This window comes from Suncus etruscus, chromosome 19 (assembly GCF_024139225.1).
Source record: "Suncus etruscus isolate mSunEtr1 chromosome 19, mSunEtr1.pri.cur, whole genome shotgun sequence".
Taxonomy (NCBI): domain Eukaryota; kingdom Metazoa; phylum Chordata; class Mammalia; order Eulipotyphla; family Soricidae; genus Suncus; species Suncus etruscus.
In genome coordinates this window covers 19449220-19470113 of record NC_064866.1, presented here as the reverse complement: position 1 = coordinate 19470113, position 20894 = coordinate 19449220, and the positions used below count along the sequence as shown (strand labels likewise).

Genomic DNA, 20894 nt, shown 5'->3' with positions numbered 1-20894 from the left:
TTCAGGAATTATTCCTATCAGGGGACCATATGGTATACTGGGGATCAAACCTGGGTTAACAGTTGCACACACAGCAGTGGGCCTACCTGCTGTACTATCTCTGACTCCAACTCTCTCTTTTGGCTTTTATTTCCTTACTTCTCCTGTAATTGTAGAAGGTGTTATTCCTATAATATGGCCTAATTTCCTGTTGATCTACTGAAGCTTAACAGATATTAGATGACACTATAGTTCCAGGGTAACAGAACCATATGAGAGTCTGCAATCAGTTTTCTGTTTTGATTATATTTGTAAATATATTAATGACCTGATTACCAATGGTTACTATAACACTAATTCATCATTCCAACGTAAATATTGCTAAAATCATCGCCTGAAGACACCTATAAATAACAGTAATTAAGAAACTGCTTCCAGGCCTGGAGAGATAGCACAGCGGTGTTTGCCTTGCAAGCAGCCGATCCAGGACCTAAGGTGGTTGGTTCGAATCCCGGTGTCCCATATGGTCCCCCGTGCCTGCCAGGAGATATTTCTGAGTAGACAGCCAGGAGTAACCCCTGAGCACCGCTGGGAGTGGCCCAAAAACCAAAAAAAAAAAAAAAAAAAGAAAGAAAGAAACTGCTTCCATATATATATTTTATTGGAAATAGATAGGTTCATAATGGTATTAACTGATGGCTGTTAATAAGTCAGAAAGAAAACTTTTTATTTATTTGTTTTTTGTTTTTGGGTCACACCTTGCAGTGCTCAGGGGTTACTCCTGGCTCTACGCTCAGAAATTGCTCCTGGCAGGCTCAGGGACCATATGGGATGCCAGGATTTGAACCACCATCCTTCTGCATGAAAAGCAAATGCCTTACCTCCATGGTATCAGAGAGAAAACTTTTTTTTTTTTTTTTTTTTTGTGGTTTTTGGGTCACACCCGGCAGTGCTCAGGGGTTACTCCTGGCTCCATGCTCAGAAATTGCTCCTGGCAGGCACAGGGGACCATATGGGGCGCTGGGATTCGAACCGATGACCTCTTGCATGAAAGGCAAACGCTTTACCTCCATGCTATCTCTCCAGCCCCCAGAGAGAAAACTTTTAAAAAAGAAAAAAATAGAGGCCAGAGATATCTTAGCATGTAGGTAAGGCATTTGCCTTGCATGCAGAAAGACGGTGGTTCGAATCTCGGCATCCCATATGGTCTCCTGAGCCTGCCAGGAGCGATTTCTTTTTTTTTTTTTTTGGTTTTTGGGCCACACCCGGCAGTGCTCAGGGGTTACTCCTGGCTGTCTGTTCAGAAATAGCTCCTGGCAGGCACGGGGGACCATATGGGACACCGGGATTCGAACCAACCACCTTTGGTCCTGGATCGGCTGCTTGCAAGGCAAACACCGCTGTGCTATCTCTCCGGGCCCGCCAGGAGCGATTTCTGAGCGTAGAGCCAGGAGTAACCCCTGAGCGCTGCCGGATGTGACCCCCCCCAAAAAAGAACAAAAACAAAAAACAAACAAACAAACAAAAATAGAAAAGCCCCAGAGAAAATTCAGAACTGAAAAGGAAAACGCTCTTGTTGCTGTCGGTGGTGACCAGATTGGGGGTATCTGTGAAGATTCCTGAAGCTGTGCCTCAAAATCAGAGGCAGAGGTGGGAGTGACAGCACAGCTATCTTGCATGCAACCGTCCTGGGTTCAATCCCCAGCTTCCCATCTAGCCCCCCAACCCCCAAGCCTGTCAGGAATGATTTCCCAGAGTAACCCCTAAATGCTGCCAGGTGTTGCAAAAAAAGAAGGGTAGGGGAATGGCAAACCCTTCAGTAAGCATGAGAGAAACTGTTCATTTATCATCACTCCTGGAATCATCCTTTCTGCAGTCACTGACAAAAAAGGAGGAATTCTCCTGACATGTAGCTAAGCTCTGCTTGCTACTTTTGACTAGATCTTTGTCCCTACACAGATCATTATAGAAATGAGTCACTGTTCACCACTAGCAAAACTGGTCTGAGTGACATGACAATCCCCAAAGACCTCGCTGTATTAACAGATGTGTAAATCCAGCCATGAGGAAGGTGAGATCTCTGACGCAGACAAAGAGGATTCTGATAATAGAGGGGTGGCAGCACAGGCTACTCAGAAAGTTGTAGGTCTGGCCCTGGGCAATAGTACAGCGGGTAGGGTTTTTGCCTTGGGCCGGGAAGGTGGCGCTAGAGGTAAGAGGTAAGGACAAGCGCTAGCGTAGGACAGACCGTGGTTTGATCCCCCGGCATCCCATATGGTCTCCCCAAGCCAGGGGCGATTTCTGAGCGCATAGCTAGGAGTAACCCCTGAGCGGCAAACGGGTGTGGCCCAAAAACCAAAAAAAAAAAAAAAAAAAGGGTTTTTGCCTTATACACAGACCCAGTTTCTAGTCCCAGGATCCCATAGGCAGAATAAAGAGCAACCCCAGAGTATGCTAGCTGTGGCCCATAAACAAAAGCAAACAACCTCCCCCCAAATCGGCTAAAAGAAAAAAAAAGTTGTAGATGTGCAAATTTTGCTAATAATCAAAACTATTTCCAGTTTCAAGACTATAATGTTTGCTCTCCCAGAGGAACTAGTCCTCACATATTGGTGTTTCAATTTCTTAAAAAGAATTTAGTTGGGGCCGGCGAGGTGGCGCAAGAGGTAAGGTGTCTGCCTTGCAAGCGCTAGCCAAGGAAAGGACCACGGTTCAATCCCCCGGCGTCCCATATGGCCCCCCAAGCCAGGGGCAATTTCTGAGCACGTAGTCAGGAGTAACCCCTGAGCATCAAATGGGTGTGGCCTAAACCCTCCCCCCAAAATAAGAATTTAGTTGATTCATTTTTAAAAATGTTTTTAAATTGTGAAAAAGTGGGGCTGGAGAGATAGCATGGAGGTAAGGCGTTTGCCTTTCATGCAAGAGGTCATCGGTTCGAATCCCAGCGTCCCATATGGTCCCTCGTGCCTGCCAGGAGCAATTTCTGAGCATGGAGCCAGGAGTAACCCCTGAGCACTGCCGGGTGTGACCCAAAAACCACAAAAAAAAAAAAAAATTGTGAAAAAGTTTCAGAGAAAAGTTGTTTCAAATTAAGTTTTGGTGCTTGGGGCCGGTGAGGTGGCGCTAGAGGTAAGGTATCTCCCTTGCAAGCGCTAGCCAAGGAAGGACCACGGTTCGATCCCATATGGTCCCCCCAAGCCAGGGGTAATTTCTGAGTGCTTAACCAGGAGTAACCCCTGAGCATCAAACGGGTGTGGCCGAAAAAACAAAGAAAAAAAAATCAAGTTTTGGTACTTAATAGAATCCAAATGTTATTAGAAAAGCTGAGTTATAGATATCGTCCTTTGAACTGTGAAAAATAAGAGCACCAACAACAGAAAACTGATTTGACAACCGTGACTGAACAGAGCCTACCTTGGGACTAATAAGGAAAACCCTACCCTAGGCTGTAGTTCAGGACACATAAACAACAACAACAACAACAACAAGATGTCTTATTGCAGAGGTCCAACTTGGACAACAGAGACTGAGCAGAACCTTTAGGGAGCAAGTGTTACAGAAGACTGAACACGGGGCCGGAGAGATAGCATGGAGGTAAGGCATTTGCCTCTCATGCAGAAGGTCATCAGTTCGAATCCCGGCGTCCCATATGGTCCCCCGAGCCTGCCAGGAGCGACTTCTGAGCCTGGAGCCAGGAGTAACCCCTGAGCACTGCCGGGTGAGACCCAAAAACCAAAAACCAAAAAAAAAAAAAAAAAAGAAGACTGAACACAACAACAACGATGGATAGGAACCTCTAGAAGTCTAGAACCTAGAGACTCTATCCTAGACCCTGCGCAAATACCAAGATAGCTAGCTACAGTGGCTTGATTTTCACACACACAACCGAGAGGAAACTTTCCTGGCATCACAAAAAAGCCTTTGGAATGGGGTAATGAGTATAATTGGAGCCAGGGGTTGATCCCATGATGGTATGCTTCAAGGATGGAGAAACCCTGAATCTCTTAGGCCACAGGAATCCCCTTTCTTCCCCAATGCTTACTGTGCCTATGCAAAAAAAAAAAGTGGGGGGAACGCCAAACCCTACCACTCCAGCACCCATACTTTTTCTTGTTTTGTTTTGATTTGTTAGTTTTTGACTTTATTTTCCTTCTCTTTTTTCTTCCACTTTTCTCATTCTTTTTCACTCTTGTGGTTATTATTTAGTTATTTTTATTTTTATTTGCCAGGTCCATTTTTTTTCTTTTTTCTTCCATTTTTCTTTTCTTTCTTTTCTCTCTCTTCTTTCTTTTTTTGGTAGTTGTCACCAAATTTGTTTCTCCCCTTTTTCTTATCCTTTTTATCTCCAATGACGGTGGAATAGATGCTCAATCTACAACAAGCTGTAAAGTGGAGATCAGTTGCACTAGCATACTGGGGCGTAGAGGAGGGAGATATGGGATGCATACTGGGAACAAGGACGGAGGGAGGACAGCACTGGTGGTGGGAATGCCCCTCATTCATTGTCACTATGTACCATAAATGATGCAGTGAAAGATTTGTAATGCACTTTGGTCACAATAAATATTAAAAAAAAAGAAAAAAGAAAAACTGGGTTATGCACGCAGAACAATTCCTGAAATAAATTATGTGTAAAAAATTGTTGTAATAAGAGCCAGATTCATTAACAAAGCAATGATAACAAATAAATATTATTCTGGAGACCTTTGGTCATAAAAATCACAAAACCTACTATGTTCACTAAGATAAATGGTTAATATTTCCATAAGGAGGGTACAACATGACTACGGTTATAAAGTAAATTCTATAGCTGTTTACTTTAGAAAATAATTCTTTCCTACTTTATTTTTACCTTTTTTTTTTTTTTTTTTGCAGAACTAATGAGTAAGCCTTGTGCCTCACACAAGCAAGACTTGAGCCACCTCTCCTCCATCCCTTCTACTTTCAAGGACTCCGAAGACCAAAAAAAAGTGAATGATGTCACTATTGCTTTTTTTTTGTTTTAATTTTTTGGGCCACACCTAGTGGTGTTCAGGGGTTACTCCTGGCTATGCGCTCAGAAATTGCTCCTGGTGGGGCCGGATTGGTGGCAAGGAGAGGTAAAGCATCTTCCTTGCCCACGCTAGCCTAGAAGGACCACGGTTCGATCCCCCGGGGTCCCATATAGTCCCCCAAGCCAGGAGCGATTTCTGAGCGCATAGCCAGGAGTAATCCCTGAGTGTCATGGGTGTTGCCCAAAAAAAAAAAAATTGCTCCTGGCTTGGGGGACCATATGGGATGCCAAAGGAATGAACAGCGGTCCATCCTAGGCTATCACTGGCAAGGCAGTCGCCTTTCTGCTCTGGCCCCTATTGTCACTATTTCTATTAGTATTTTTGTTTTTATAGCTGACATATTAATAGCAGACAAATGATTATAAGGCTTCTAAAATAGAAAAAACAACTTAAAATTGTCCACTTTAAGTATTCTGTCCATACCAGACTATTCTCAAATTGCTTCCTGTTATTTGTTTTGTCTTAATTTTTTGGAGGGAAGAACCACCTCTGGCAGTGCCAGGGCTCTGTGCTCAGGGATCACTCCTAGTGGTGCTAGGATATTATATAGTACTAAGGATTTAATCCAGGTTGAATGCATATATGGTAACCACTTTAGATACTGTACTCCTTTAAACATGATTTATTGTCCAATTTGCAGTATATTATGTCATAACATGCCATGTAAATCATATCTATTTGTACACAATCAGACTTAATTATTCTGGAAGACCATACTTTATTCTGACTTAATAACACAGCTCCAATATTTTTTTTCTTTGTTTTGTTTTTGAGTCATACCCAGTGGTACTCAGGGTTACTCTTGGCTCTGCGCTCAGAAATCATTCCTGGCAGGCACAGGGGACCATATGGGATGCTGAGAATTGAACCTGGGTAAGTCCCGGGTCAGCTGTGTGTGAGGCAAATGCCCTACAGCTGTGCTATCTCTGACCCATCAGCTCCAATATTTTCGGATTCTCTTAGTATTAAAGTATTAAAATAAACAGCTGTAATCAAGAATTATGTTTGAGGATGGAGAGATAGCATGGAGGTAAGGCATTTGTCTTGCATGCAGAAGTATGGTGGTTCGAATCCCGGCATCCCATATGGTCCCCCGAGCCTGCCAGGAGTGATTTCTGAGCGTAGAGCCAAAATCCCTGAGTGCTGCCAGGTGTCACCCAATAGCGGGGGGGGGGGAGGGGAGAGAGAGAGAGAGAGAGAGAGAGAGAGAGAGAGAGAGAGAGAGAGAGAGAGATCTTCCTGAAAGATGAAGCTCTCTCTCTTTTTTATTTTTTTAATTTCTTTGGTTTTTTTGGGCCACACCCGTTTGATGCTCAGGGTTTACTCCTGACTAAGTGCTCAGAAATTGCCCCTGGCTTGGGGGGACCATATGGGACACCGGGGATAGAACCACGATCCTGATCCTTGGCTAGCGCTTGCAAGGCAGACACCTTACCTCTAGCGCCACCTGGCCCGCCCCTTTTTTTCTTTTTTTTGGTTTTTGGTTTTTGGGCCACACCTGGCGGTGCTCAGGGGTTACTCCTGGCTGTCTGCTCAGAAATAGCTCCTGGCAGGCACGGGGGACCATATGGGACACCGGGATTCGAACCAACCACCTTTGGTCCTGGACCGGCTGCTTGCAAGGCAAACACCACTGTGCTATCTCTCCGGGCCCAAGAAATTACTTTTTTGGGGGGCCACACCCATTTGATGCTCAGGGTTTACTCCTGACTAAGTGCTCAGAAGTTGCCCCTGGCTTGGGGGGGCCATATGGGACGCCAGGGATCAAACCACGATCCTGATCCTTGGCTAGCGCTTGCAAGGCAGACATCTTACCTCTAGTGCCACCTTGCCAGCCCCTTTTTTCTTTATTTTTACAAAATGTATTGAATGATCATGAGAAATAAAGTTACAAAGTTGTTGATGATTAAGTTTTAGTTATACCATGTTGGAGCACCCATCACTTCACCAGTGTCCACTTCCCTCCACCCATGTCCCCACAGTTTCTCTCCCACTCCCCAGTGTGCCTCTATGGCAAACACTTTTCTTTTTCCCTTGTAGGCACTATGGCTGGAGGATTTTCTTTATCGTATTGAAAGATGGTAGCAAAATTTAAAATTATGTTTATCAATAAGAGTAATTCAACTTAAACTTAACAGATCATTTGTAATGATTTGGTACTTCTGGATTTATGATGTGACAAACTACCAAGGATTTTTAAACTTTTTAAAAAACCTTGATCTTAATTCTGCCTGGGTAAATAATGAAAGATTGCACCTTCCCCTACCTAAGCACAAAATTCCAAAATTAGAATACAAGTGCTGTGTGTTGTATTTTTTTCAAATTAACACCCTTCTTCTAAAACAGGAGACACTATAACCACTTCCAGGGAAATCTACTGTCTCAAAAACTGACATATACATATGGGTTTATAACTTTACATACAATAATACATTTTAATTATGCTTACTCAATATTTGCTGTTCAAATCTCATGTTACACTGCCAGATGGGATCAGTCTTCCTCACAATCTAATCCTCCATTAAGCAGGAATCTTTTTGTTTTAAAAGGTTTTTTTACTTATTTTATTTATTTATTTATTTGTTTGTTTGTGGGCCACTCTTGGCCGTACTCAGGGGGTACTCCTGGGTATTTGTTCAGAAATAGCTCCTGGCAGGCACAGGGGACCATATGGGATGCCGGGATTCAAACCAACCACCTTAGGTCCTGGATCGGCTGCTTGCAAGGCAAACTGTGCTATCTCTCCAGCCCCTTAAAGTGTTTTTTTAAACTTTATTTATTTATTGATTGGTTGGTTGGTTGTTGGGCTACATCCAGCAGTACTCAGAGGATACTCCTGGCTCTCCACTCAAAAAGCGCCCCAGGGGGCTGGAGATAGAGCATGGAGGTAAGGCATTTGCCTTTCATGCAGGGGTGATTTCTGAGCATAGAGCCAGAAGTAACCTCTGAGTGCTGCTGGGTGTGACCCAAAAACCAAAAAAAAAAAAAAAAATCGCCCCAGGCAGGCTGAGGGAACAGATGGGTGCCTAGAATCGAACAGGGTGTCCTCCTCAGGTAGGCCACATGCAAGGCAAATACCTTCACTCTGTGCTATCTTTCTGGCCCTAGGCAAGAATCTTAATAAAAATATATATCTGACCACATTTCTTCTGTTTGTAAAATACTAGACTAAATACCCTACTAAAGAAAAAAAAAACCGTACAAAGTCTTTTACATAAAACAGCCCTTCATAAACTGGCCACAGCCAAATTTCCTGCCATAAACTATTATCTGTCTTAAATATTTACTCTTCACTAACTCTTTAATCAAATATCCCTCTTAAAAAAAAAAAAAAAACTTTGGGAGCCAGAGAAGTAGTAGTTGGCAGGCCATTTGCCTTGCACATGGCTGAACTGAATCCAATCTCTGGCACCCCAGACTGTTCCCCTAGCGCCCTTCCAGGAGTAATCCCTGAGTGAGTGCAGTCAGGAGTAAGATGTGGCCCAAAATAAATAAAGCAAGCAAGCAAAAAAACCCAAAAAGACAATGGGGGTGGTGAAGGGGAGGACTCACACCCAGTGATGCTCAGAGATTATTCCTAATGGCACTTCGGGGACCAAATCAGACACTGTGGATTGAATCTGTATCAAGCCACAAACCCAAGACAAACGTCCTATTTGCTGTACTATCCATCCTGCTCACAACCCAAAGCCAAAAATTTTAAGGCTGATTAAAGAGGTAAAATGCACCACTTATTTTTATAGATGGAATAAACTAATGTTCTGAGATTTTAAGTATGTAAATTGCCATGAATGTCAGAGTCCAGATCAGAAACAAAATTCCTCTCAATCTTATTAATTTTGCAGAAAAGTCTTCCGCATTTTCCTTGAAGTAAAGCCTAAAAGCAAGAATGTCTTAATACTTTTTTTTTTATTAATTTTTTTTAGGGTCATACCTGGCAGCGCTCAGGGGTTACTCCTGGCTCTATGCTCAGAAATCGCCCCTGGCAGGCACAGGGGATCATATGGGATGCAGGGATTCAAACCACCGTCCTTCTGCATGAAAGGCAAACGCCTTACCTCCATGCTATTTCTCCAGCCCCAATTCTTAAAAGGTAAATTAACACCATAAATGCAATTAAATCTTTAAACAGCCTGAGTTCACATTCCATCTCTACCATTTGATAACAAAGATAAATTACTTAACTCTTCTGTTTGTCCTTTTCTTCATCTAAATAATGAAAACAATATTAGGTTCCTCCTAAATGGCTAGAGAGATTAAACAACCTAAGCTGAAAAAACAAGCAAAGTAGGTATAAAGTCATATGTGGACACTGTCTTCTCAGAATACTTTTTAATATTTGTGTGTGACCTGAATTTCAGCTTTATCTTTTTTTGGGGGGAGGACAGCTCAAAAACAATTTTCAAGGGACCTAACAGTTGGGCTATTTCTAGCAGCCATTGGTGTAAAGCTAGAGCTCAAGCATGCTGTACAAATAAGGTCCAGAGGGGTGGGAGAGATAGCACAGTGATAGAGCGTATGCCTTGTACACAGCCAACCCAGATGGATAGTGGTTCGAATCCCGGCATTTCATATGGTTCCTGGAACCTGCCAGGAGTGCGATTTCTTTTTCTTTTTGCCTCTTTTTTTTTTTTTTTTTTTTTTTTTGGTTTTTGGGTCACACCCATTGGCACTCAGAGGTTACTCCTGGCTCTATGCTCAGAAATCGCTCCTGGCAGACTCAGGGGACTATATGGGATGCTGGACTTCGAACCACCATCCTTCTGCATGCCCTACCTCCATGCGATCTCTCTAGCACAGGAGTACGATTTCTGACTGCAGAGCCTGAGCGCTGCCAGGTATGACCCAAAAGCCGAAAGAAAACAAACAAACAAGCAAGGCCTAGCGATGTCAGGAACTTAAGATTCATCCTAACTCTGATACCTGATCGAGTATCCTTTTCAAAAAACAAAATATGCTTCCAACAGTTACTGGGTCTTTGGTGACATTTCAGATAGTACTACCAGTATGGATCATACAGAATAATTCAAGTAAGTAAATCGGATAGAGAAACTAACATTTAAACTTACTTAAAAACAAAACAAAACCAAAAAACCCTGGAAGTGGGGGGGAGTGGTGGCACGAGCCATAAGTAGTGCCAAGGACAGACAACGGTTAAATCCCCCAGCATCCCATCTGGTCCCCCAAACCAGGAGTGATTTCTGAGCACATAGCCAGGAGTAACCCCTGAGGGTCACCGGGTGTGGCCCAATAAACAAAACCCTATTTATATTTATGTAAATATACTTATATTTTTATGTAAAATGCTTACATTTACATAGTGAACAACCAAAATCATTAAAAATAAGAAAAGTACTGTTCTTATTCATTAAAGGAGATACATTGAATAAGTATGAGTAACATGCCTTTTTAGTTTTGTTTTTTTTTTTGGTTTTTGGGTCACACCCAGCTCTGCATTCAGGTATCATTATTGGCTGTGCTCAGGGACCATATGGAATGCCACCTGCTAGGTAAACATCCTACCCACTTAAATAACATTATTTACATAGATGACTAGTGCAGTAAATTTAAAACATTTTAAACTACCCAGATAAACAATTTTCCCTTTGTAATTTTATGTACTAAAACATTCCAAAGCAGATTAATTATCAAATGGAAAGCTCCCAATAAAATCTTCAAGCAAGGAAAAGAGATTCAAGTTATACTTCAATTACTGAAATAAGCTATGCCTTAATTTACAGATTATTTCACTTGATTCTATTATTACATGGTTCATGTAGGATAAAAGATAATTTAGAAGTCTTGTATGGGAGACCTGGAATAAATACTTGACTACCTTAAATATTCTCATCTATAAAATGGGGTGAAGAGAAACACACCCCTCAGCCCCCAAAATACTTTTACATATTGCTTCTTTTGAGCTACAGGCTCTTTAAATACAGCAACTACAAGAAAAGACTTTATCTGAAGTTCCCTATTAACCTACTGATAAATTCCCTAAAATGAAATCAACGATCACGTATTCTGTCCCCAGAAGATTTTCATCAACTAAAGATGAGTAAACCATATAAAGAGAGGAGACCGGAAATCAACATCACGTCTTTTAAAAAATAAAATAATCATTCGTATCTGGAGGATACAGTGGGTAAGGTAAGTAGGAAGAAGTAAAATTAAAGCCGTAGAGCCATTACTTGGAAGGAAATGTATCAGAAAAAAGTATTTAGAAGTTATCCTGTGAAATAAATAAAAATGGAATAAGAGCACTAAGCCACAGGTGATTCCAAATTCCACTTTCACCAAAGCTAAATTAGTTGATTGTGGTTCCATTTGCAAAGCTGCATGCAATCGAAATTTAAAAGTTAGCTACTTTGATCTAAAAGCAGGTTCCCCTAACTCATTACCTAATGGTGGGATTATATTAAAAGACACTCCATCCTTTGATTGGTGCAAAAACCAAGATCACTAAATACAAAAGACTGACTACAACAACCGCCACTGAGCAGAACTTCTGGAACCATAAAGAAAGACTCCATCCCAGACTTCCTCCTAGATTCTGTGCAAAAACCAAGATCTCCAATTACAAAAGACTGATTTTGACGACAACCACAACCGAGCAGAATATTTCCTGGAACCACAAAGTCAGACTTTGGGGTTCACAATGAACTGGTCCGGAGCCCATAGTAGGGCTCATGACAGTATGCTTCAACAGTGGCAACATTCTGTATCTCTTAGGCCAAGGCAATTTCCTTTCAAATGTCCCTAATTCTTGATTTGCCTATGCAAAAAAAAAGTCATACTAGCCCCCCTCTTCTTTTTTTTTTTTTAATTCATATTTAAAGCTTCTAGACAGGGGCTCCCATATACTTTTTTTTTTTTTTATAAATCGGAACCATAGACGATGAATCATCTTGTTCTGCCTCATATTTCTATGTCTTCCTACAAACTGAAAAAAAAAAAAGTGGATGGTACCATGGGCCAAACAATCTCATGAGCATTGAGTGGAAATAAAAAATGTCCAGCCCTAAATACCCAACCCAAATTCAGCGACAATAGACTCAAGAGACTCAAACAAACTACAACAAGCTATACACAAAAGGAACCTGTTCCACAAGCAGTCCAGGGGACTAAGGGTGGACGTAGGGAATGCCTGCTGGAAACAGGGGCAGAGGGAGGTCAACACTGGTGATGGGAATGGCCCTAATTCACTGTCATGTACCTTAAATACAACTGTGAAAGCCTTATAATTCACATCGGTGTCCATACACCTAGTAGAGTGTTAGCAGAGTGATGAAGTGCTCCATTGAGCACAGTGCTTGACTCATATGACTTACCTTTAACAGTACCCTTTAAAAACCATTTTAATCCCATTTTAATTCTAAAGGAGTGTCCATCAGTTTCCAACAAATAAGTTCATTCAAATCGCAACAAGTAAGTTGGATCCCAGGGAGGATCCAAGGGGACCCCTCCAACCCAACCTCTATCCCTGTCCTTGCATCCATTCTAGCTCATTCAAACCCTCCCTCCGAGGGAGGATCTAAGGGGACCCCCTCCAATCCAACCTCTATCGCCAGCTCTGTCCTTTGCACCCACTGTAGCTGGAGTACCACAGCTGGGCCTGGGTGGGGGAAAGAGCCTTACCACCGAGGGGTCCCTTTTCATGTCTTGCAATCGTTGAGTCTTGGAGAGCTTCCTCCTAGCTGGGACCTCAAGGGAGGTTGCCCCAAGGCAATGCTGCCAGCTGCGTTTGGGGTGTGGTGTGGGAAATGGGGGAGACCTCCCTGGATGCCTGTCTTGGCTTCCACACACCAGGATCTGAGACACACCCCCCTCTCCTCCAATTGCATTTCCTCCTCCACCCATCAAGGCGCTTTGCACCGTCACCCCTGCAACTACGTGTCACCCCATTTGCTCCCACTCACCCTGCTTGGCCACCAGCTCCTTTGCACCAAGGGGAGCTGCCCAGCCTATCCCCCTACCCAGGTCCTAGAGTGGACACTAAGGCCCCCCTCGAGAGGAACAAAGCTCACCTCCTGAGCAGCTCCTCCGGCTGCTCTGGGTGCCCGACGCGGCCGCTCGGTCCGCCCGGGATCCTCAGATCCCAGGCGCGCACCCCCGATCGCTCCGGGGGCCGCCCGCCGGTTCCTGCCCATGCGCTTCCGGGTTCCCGTAGCCAAAATGGCGCGACTTCCGCCCAGGCCCCGCCCACGAGATTCCCGCCTAGTTCTCGCGGGAAGTTAGTTTCGGAACTCCGCGAAACGCATGCGTTCTTCCCTTTCTCGGGCGGGGCCAGGAGTCAAGTCGCTTAAATACTACGACTTCCGCCTCGGCCCCGCCCACGAGATTTCCGCCTGAGTTCTCGCGAGAAGCTGGACTCGGGACTACGCGACGCGCATGCGCTCCTCAAGCTCGGGCTGGCCCCGGTGTCTAGTTGCCCCCTCTGCACATTCCGGTCCCATCGCGCAAGTGCTCCCACTTCCGCCCTTGGCTTCGCCAACGAGATTCCCGCCTGAACTCTCGCGGTCCTTGGGAAGTTGGACCCGGAATTCGCGATGCGCATGCGCTCTTCCTAGGCGGGCCCAGAGTCAAGTCTCCTCTCTGCGCAGTCCATTTAGATCTGTCATGAGAGGAGCTTGGCGGACAGACAGACAGACTGAGGGATCTTTGCGGGCCTGTCACGTCTCAGGGGATTGCCAGGGTGCCCAAATGCAACTGCCAATGGTCAAAGTCTTTTAGGCGACAAAGAGGGATCAAAGGAGGAGTCCCACAAAGCTTCCAATCCACTTATTTACTTATTTATTTTTGATTAATTTTTGATGATGAATTGCAATGTTTTTATCCTTTTTTTGGTTTGTTTTTATCCTTTCTTAACTATATACCCCATTTAGTGCCACATTTTGGGAAGTTTCTCTTTTTTAATTTAATTCTATTTTATTTTTTAGAGAAGCTCTTTAAATGCTTCTTGCAAAACTGGTGTCATGGTTATCAATTCCATAAGCTGTCCATGAAGCTCTGCATAGTTCCTTCAGAGCTGAGTGATCATTTAGCTAGACAAAGTAATCTTGGCGAGGTCTTCCTTTCATTGAGGTTTTTTTTTTTTTTTAAATATATTTCCATATTCTTCTGGTTCGTGGAGTCTCACTTGATAGAGCTGTTGTATATCATATGGACTTGACTAATCAACTTTTTAAAATGCTGGGCACTGACACTGGAAATAATGAGCTGATGGTGGAGGAAGTTGTCTTCTTATACCCCACATCCCCTCAACAGAGCCCCCCCCAAAGGAATCACTAATAGGCCCAGTAGTAGGGGAGGAAGACCAACCGCACCACAGGAGCTGAGTGCCAAGGAGCTAAAATAAAAAGCATTGATATACTCATTACCTTTTTAAAGATTTTTCCATCTTTGTTGGAAAACACCCAACTATGCATGTAGTCCATTCTGGTGAAGGACAAATTTCCTTAGGTGTCAGAAATGCAGATTTTTCTTTTTTCTCTTTTAACTTGATTGTTTGGTTGATTGCTTGGGCCACACCCAGCAGTGCTCAGAGGTTACTCCTGGCTCTACACTTAGAAATTGCTGGTGGCAGGCCGGGAGAACATTTGGGATGCCAGGAATCAAACCAGGTCTGCTGCAAGCAAGGCGAACGCCCTACTCCTGTGCTATCTCTCCAGCCCCAAAAAATCCAGAAATCTAGATTTTCCAAGGAGTAGGAGGTTCCCAATTCCTCTTATCTCTCTAGGTCACTAGAAATTAAATTATGTCTATTTAAATTGTGAGTTAAGACATGTCCAAAAAAGGCATTGCAAGTGCACACACAGAGAGATAGAAGGAAGGAAGGGGAAAGAGGGAAGAATAGAAGAAGGTGGGACAAGTGAATGGGTAGGAGGAGATTGTAGTTAAATCACTGTTAGGGACAGTGAGAAAGTCCTATATCTGAGCTCATGCTTTGCATAAAGGAGCCCTGAGTTGGATTTCTGACACCAGATTGGCCCCCAGTACAGAAACAGAAGTTTCCCCTGAGCAATGCTGGGTATGACTCAAAAAAATAAAATCAATTGATTGATTGATTGATTAAAAATGACTGATACCAAAAAAAAACAAAAAAAAAAAAGGGGGCTGGGCGGTGGCGCTAGAGGTAAGGTGCCTGCCTTGTCTGTGCTAGCCTTGGATGGACTGCGGTTCGATCCCCCAGCATCCCATATGGTCCCCCAAGCCAGGAGGGACTTCTGAGTGCATAGCCAGGAGTAACCCCTGAGCGTCACCGGGTGTGGCCCCCAAAAAAAAATGACTGATACATCATAATTATAGCTAATAAATATTCTCATGTATGTCTGGAAATTTGAATGTATGTATAATATCAATTTTTAAAATAGTATTTAGTGAATATGTGTGGTTGCAAGTTTATTTTAAAAAGATTTAAAATATTTTAAGTATACATCAGCAAGAAAAGTATACCTTAGGAAATAAGTATATTTGGGGAGGGGGGGGTCACACCCGGCGGCACTCAAGGGTTGCTCCTGGCTCTACGCTCAGAAATCGCCACTGGTAGGCACAGGGGACCATGTGGGATGGTGGGATTTGAACCACGATCCCTCTGCATGAAAGGCAAACGCCTTACCTCCATGCTATCTCGCCGGCTCCATGGAAATAAGTACATTTTTAAGAGGAAAACTGACCTTTCCATCTACCCAGGAAGTTTTAAAATGATTTAAAAAATAACAAGAAGAGGAAGTACTTTTAGTTATGAAATATCAACACGTGCTTGAGAAACATGACCAGGCATAAAATTAAAAATAACCAAAAGGCTACACAATTAAAGTAACAAGGATAATAGAGGGACAAATATATGATATCAGCTATTATCCAAACTAATAATCAAACAAAAGTAATACTTTTATTAGCCTGTCCTAGCATTACAACTTATATTCTAGTAATATTGAACAGCTTTGCGGTTCCTGTATTCCTGTTCATTGTGCTGTTCTGTAAGTGTATAATACATTTTCACTGCTCCTTTTTATTTAAAAAAAAATGGGGACCATATTCTAATAATGTCCAGAAGTGCAGGTCTGCTGCTCTGGGCAATTGTAGCAGTGCGGAGCCACCACACTCTACCTGACTGTGCTCCAGGTCATGTGATTTTTAAGAATCAGCTCAGTCCACTGTACATGCTAGAAGCATTCTAGACACTCATTCTATCTCTTAACCTATTGGCCTTTTCTACTTAATATATACATACAGACACACACACAGACACACATGTATTGCTTTTATTTGTTTAGGGCCACACCCAATGATGTGTGCTGAGAGATCATGCAGTGTCAGAGATAGAACTCAGGCTTCCAGCATGCAAACTGTGTGCACTAGCCCTTTTTTTTTGTTCGTTTGTTTGTTTGTTTTTGGGCCACACCCGGCAGTGCTCAGGGGTTACTCCTGGCTGTCTGCTCAGAAATAGCTCCTGGCAGGCACGGGGGACCATATGGGACACTGGGATTCGAACTAACCACCTTTGGTCCTGGATCGGCTGCTTGCAAGGCAAACGCCGCTGTGCTATCTCTCCGGGCCCTTCACTAGCCCTTTGAACTTTCCCTAAACCCCCCCCTTTTTTTGGTTCTTGGGCCACACCCAGTGACACTCAGGGGTTACTCCTGGCTATGCACTCAGAAATCTCCCCTGGCTTGGGGGACCATTTGGGATGCCAGGGGAGCGAACCGCGGTCTGTCCTAGGTTAGCTGCCTGCAAGGCAAATGCCTTACCACTTGCGCCACTGCTCAGGCCCCTAAACTCTTTATATTTTTGGAGGTGGACTCCATCCACTCTTCAGTTCTCTGCTCAGATAGTTCACAAATTTGAAGTCTTGCTTCCTTTGTCCCAGATAGCTGAGATTTAGCTGCACTACATCTCTGGGATCATAGCATCCTAAGGAATCATATGCATCTCTAAGTAATTTTATTTCATTGTTTTATGATTGTTTTTACTATGATATCTTTTGTGCCCAATACATTGAGGTCAATGTTACCTTATTTATCTCTGGATTGCTGGCACCTCGCAAAGTGCTTAGCATATAGTAGAACTCAATATCTCCAGGAATAATTTATGATCAGAGAACCAAGAGTAAGCTCTGAGCTCAGCCAGATGTGGCCTGAAAATTTAAAAAAGAAATTAAACCTAAAAATAAAAGTCAACATACTTACCTATCACAGGGAAAAGAAATGTTACAGAAGTTCAATGTGGAAAAATGTACACAATTTAGAAATTAAAAGTGATAAACAGAAGTAACAAAAATAAAATAAGAAATATGAGGAAAAGAGAGAGCCAAGAAAGAAGAGACAGAAAACTCAACCAGTAATCTGGTGACAGTGGGGCCAAAGAGCCAGCTGTTGCCTCTGTTGTAACAGATTTGAAAAGAAAAACTTTGGTTCCCTAAAGACTGACTAATGAGAACAACATATTTCTATAAGGCCAGACTGTAAACAGTGGTACTGATTAGGATTCCAGATAAAATACAGGACTCAGGGGTCAGAGAGATAGCACATTGGTAGGGCATCTGCCCTACATGGGGCTGACCCAGAAGGAACCTGGTTCGATTTCCGGCATCCCATATGGACCCCCAGCCTGCCAGAGGCGATTTTTGAGTGCAGAGCCAGGAGTAAGCCCTGAAATCGATAGGTGTGGCCTAGAAACCAATCAATCAAGGTAAAAAAAAATATACAGGACCTACTTAAATGTGAATAGATAATAAAAATATTTACTATATGAAATATTGAACCACTATATGAAATAATTATACAAAAACTTTCCTCCATCACAAATTCAAATTAAACTGGATGTCCTATATTATTATTTGCTAAATATGATAACCCCATTGAAAGCATGAGTACATTATAATACTGCGCAGTGCTGCCTTAGAAAAATAAAGATCAAATCAAGTTCTATTTGGTATAGTTGACGCTGTAAGCATTAAGTGCATAAAATTTCTTTTCTCAAATATCTATCTTTAGGCAGAAGCAAGTCTAGTGGTTTAGGGATTTTAATGATTTAAGATTAAAGATTTCCCCAAGTAGGAAAAGAAAACACAGTATAAGGAAGTGAGAAAGAACTCTCTTTATATATATATGTATATATATATATGTATATATATATCTGTATATATTTTGCGTGCATTTCTGATCAAATGCTAAAAATACAAATCTTTCCATTTTTAGACAATTAAACCTTGCTTAGGTATCACTTAGACTTTGCTCCTATACAATTACAGTTCTTAAAGTTATCAAATTAAAATAACAGCTCATGAACAGGAAAAACTAGTTTATTCTTTCAAGATGCCATATTTGAATCTAGGCATGTTCTTGGTAGAACTTCAAGGCCAATAGTCCATATCCAAAGAAAGTTGAAAAGAATATCCAATGGTTATCTACTTGTCCACTATTTATCCCTCAGAGATGAATTAACCCAAAACTATTATCAATAGACTAACAGATGTGTGATCCTTTTTGCTTCAAGATAGATCTATGGAGTGGAATGCTCTAACAAATATATATCCAACCGACTTAAATAAAATATTTTATGCCTATTTTATATTTATTCTGAGCAAGTTGTTTGTGATTAATTTGTATGTAGGTTTATTTTTACTATTACTTAATAATAAAATATATAGGTGATTAGTTCTGCTAAATCTATAGATGCTATTTGAATAAATACATTTTTTGAGGATTTTCATAGACAAAACAAAATAAACTAAAATGTGGTTCTTTCACAAATATTTCTGAGTGCCATTTTAAAAATATGCATAGGAAGAAAAGGTTTTGTGAACACAAAAATTGTTCCATTTGTTTTATATTTTTCTGATCAGATAAACTTGGCTTTCTCAATGGAAACTGTTTTCTTATAATTTTCCTTGTGGTTTGGAGATTATTAGAAAAAGAAAGACAGAAGTTGCACCAGAGAAATAGCTTTATGACCTCTGGCACATACAGAAGGCACCAAGTAATCCCCAAGCACAAAGCCCTTCTCTATTAGGTGTGGCTCCAAAACCAAACCAAATAAAACTTAAACCTAACAGAAGTCAACTCATTTATCACATCAAAAAATATTATGCATGACATTAAACTGTTTACTTGTGACTTTGGAAACTCTCCCTGTGTCTTTGAATTAGTCTGTGTTTAGGATCATGACAGAGAGAGAAAATAGAAGTGAATGACCCTGGATATCTACAATAACAAGGACGGGAAATTCCCAGTCTCTGATAAGGTCTTTTTTTTTCTGTTTTGTTTTGTTTTTATTTTGTTTTGTTTGTTTGTTTGTTTTGGGGTCACACCCAGTGATGCTCAGGGGTAACTCCTGGCTATGCTCTCAGAAATCGCTCCTGGCTTGGGGATCATATGGGACTCCAGGGGATCAAACTAGGCTAGTCCGTCCTAGGCTAGCACAGGCAAGGCAGATGCCTAACCACTTGCACCACCACTCTGGCCCCTGGAATCCAGGGTTTTATCATGCAAAGATTTACTTCAATCTTTAAGTTATCTCCCCAACATTAAGAAAAAAATTTATTATTATTATTTTTTTAGATTTAACTTGGTTGTGCTCAGGGTTTACTACCTGCTCTGTGCTCAAGGGTCTCACCTGGTCAGGGTGAAGGATAATATGGGGAATGCCAAGGATCAAACCAGGTTAGCCATGTATAAGGCAAATGCTTTCTCAACTCTACAAACTCTCAAGCACCCCCCCCCCCAAAATATTTTTAGAAGGTTTGTGTCAGGGATCAAACCCTGGGCCTCACATGCAAGGCAACTGCTTTACCACTGAGCTATACCCCTGATCTCCCAATCTGTTTTAAAGTCAAACAACCTTGGTGTCATAAATATTTTTGACAAAACTTACTTTACATTGATTAAAAACAGAAATTGATGACCAAAAGAGAGATATATTTTAAATTAAAATATGGCATTTGTAGCTTTGATTTGGGTGTAAATTAAGCTGCCTTTATTATTTTATTTTATTTTTTTTTGGTTTTGGGGGTCACACCCTCTGTGCTCAGGGGTTACTCCTGGCTCTACGCTCAGAAATCACTTCTGGCAGGCTTGGGGGACCATATGGGATGCTGGGATTCGAACCACTGTCCTTAGGCATGCAAGGCAAATGCCCTACCTCCATGCTATCTCTCTGGCCCCGCCTTTATTATTTTAAATAGATAAATTAAGCTGGTATTAGAATCTGGGCAGATATCAAAACTATAACACATCAGAATATTGATTAAAAAAAACTGGTGCTTTTAATGCAGAAAAGCCTTCTGCATTCTGATGTTGATTGCAGCACTATTCACAATAGCAAGAATCTTGAAGCAACCCAAGTGCTCCAAGAACAGACAAGTGCAAAGAAACTATGGTATATATACACAATGAAATACTACACAGCTGTTTGGAAAAATATGAAGACATAAAATTTGCTTCAACATGAATGGATAAAAAGAGTATTATGCTGAGCAAAATGAGTCAGAGGAAAAGGGACAGATAGGGGCTGAAGAGATAGCATGGAGGTAAGGCGTTTGCATTTCATGCAGAGAGTCTTTGGTTCAAATCCTGGCATCCTATATGGTTCCCCGAGCCTGCCAGGAGCAATTTCTGAGCACAGAGCCAGGAGTAACCCCCGAGTGCTGCCGGGTGTGACCCAAAAACAAACAAACAAACAAACAAAACAAAACAAAAAAATTTAATTACAAAGGAAAAGAGATAGGCAAAGAATGATTGTACTCATTTGTGGGATATATTTTTAAAGGAATTATGGTATTAACATCTGAAGGTAATATAGATGAAGGCCAGGAGGGCTAGTAGGAAGCTTGTCGCAAATAATAGTTAAGGTAGAGAA

At 42.0% G+C, this 20894-nt stretch overlaps 1 protein-coding gene across 1 annotated transcript in view; it reads right to left on the bottom strand.

Annotated features, from left to right (window-relative positions):
- The window catches only part of SLC35A3 (solute carrier family 35 member A3), a 53966-nt gene extending 40779 nt beyond the window's left edge, over positions 1-13187 (bottom strand). The window contains exon 1 of the mRNA XM_049765758.1: positions 13061-13187. Within this exon, the coding sequence (XP_049621715.1) occupies positions 13061-13183 (123 nt within the window). The 5' untranslated portion in view covers positions 13184-13187. The remainder of the gene's footprint in view (positions 1-13060) is intronic.
- Between the last annotated feature and the right edge of the window lie 7707 nt (positions 13188-20894).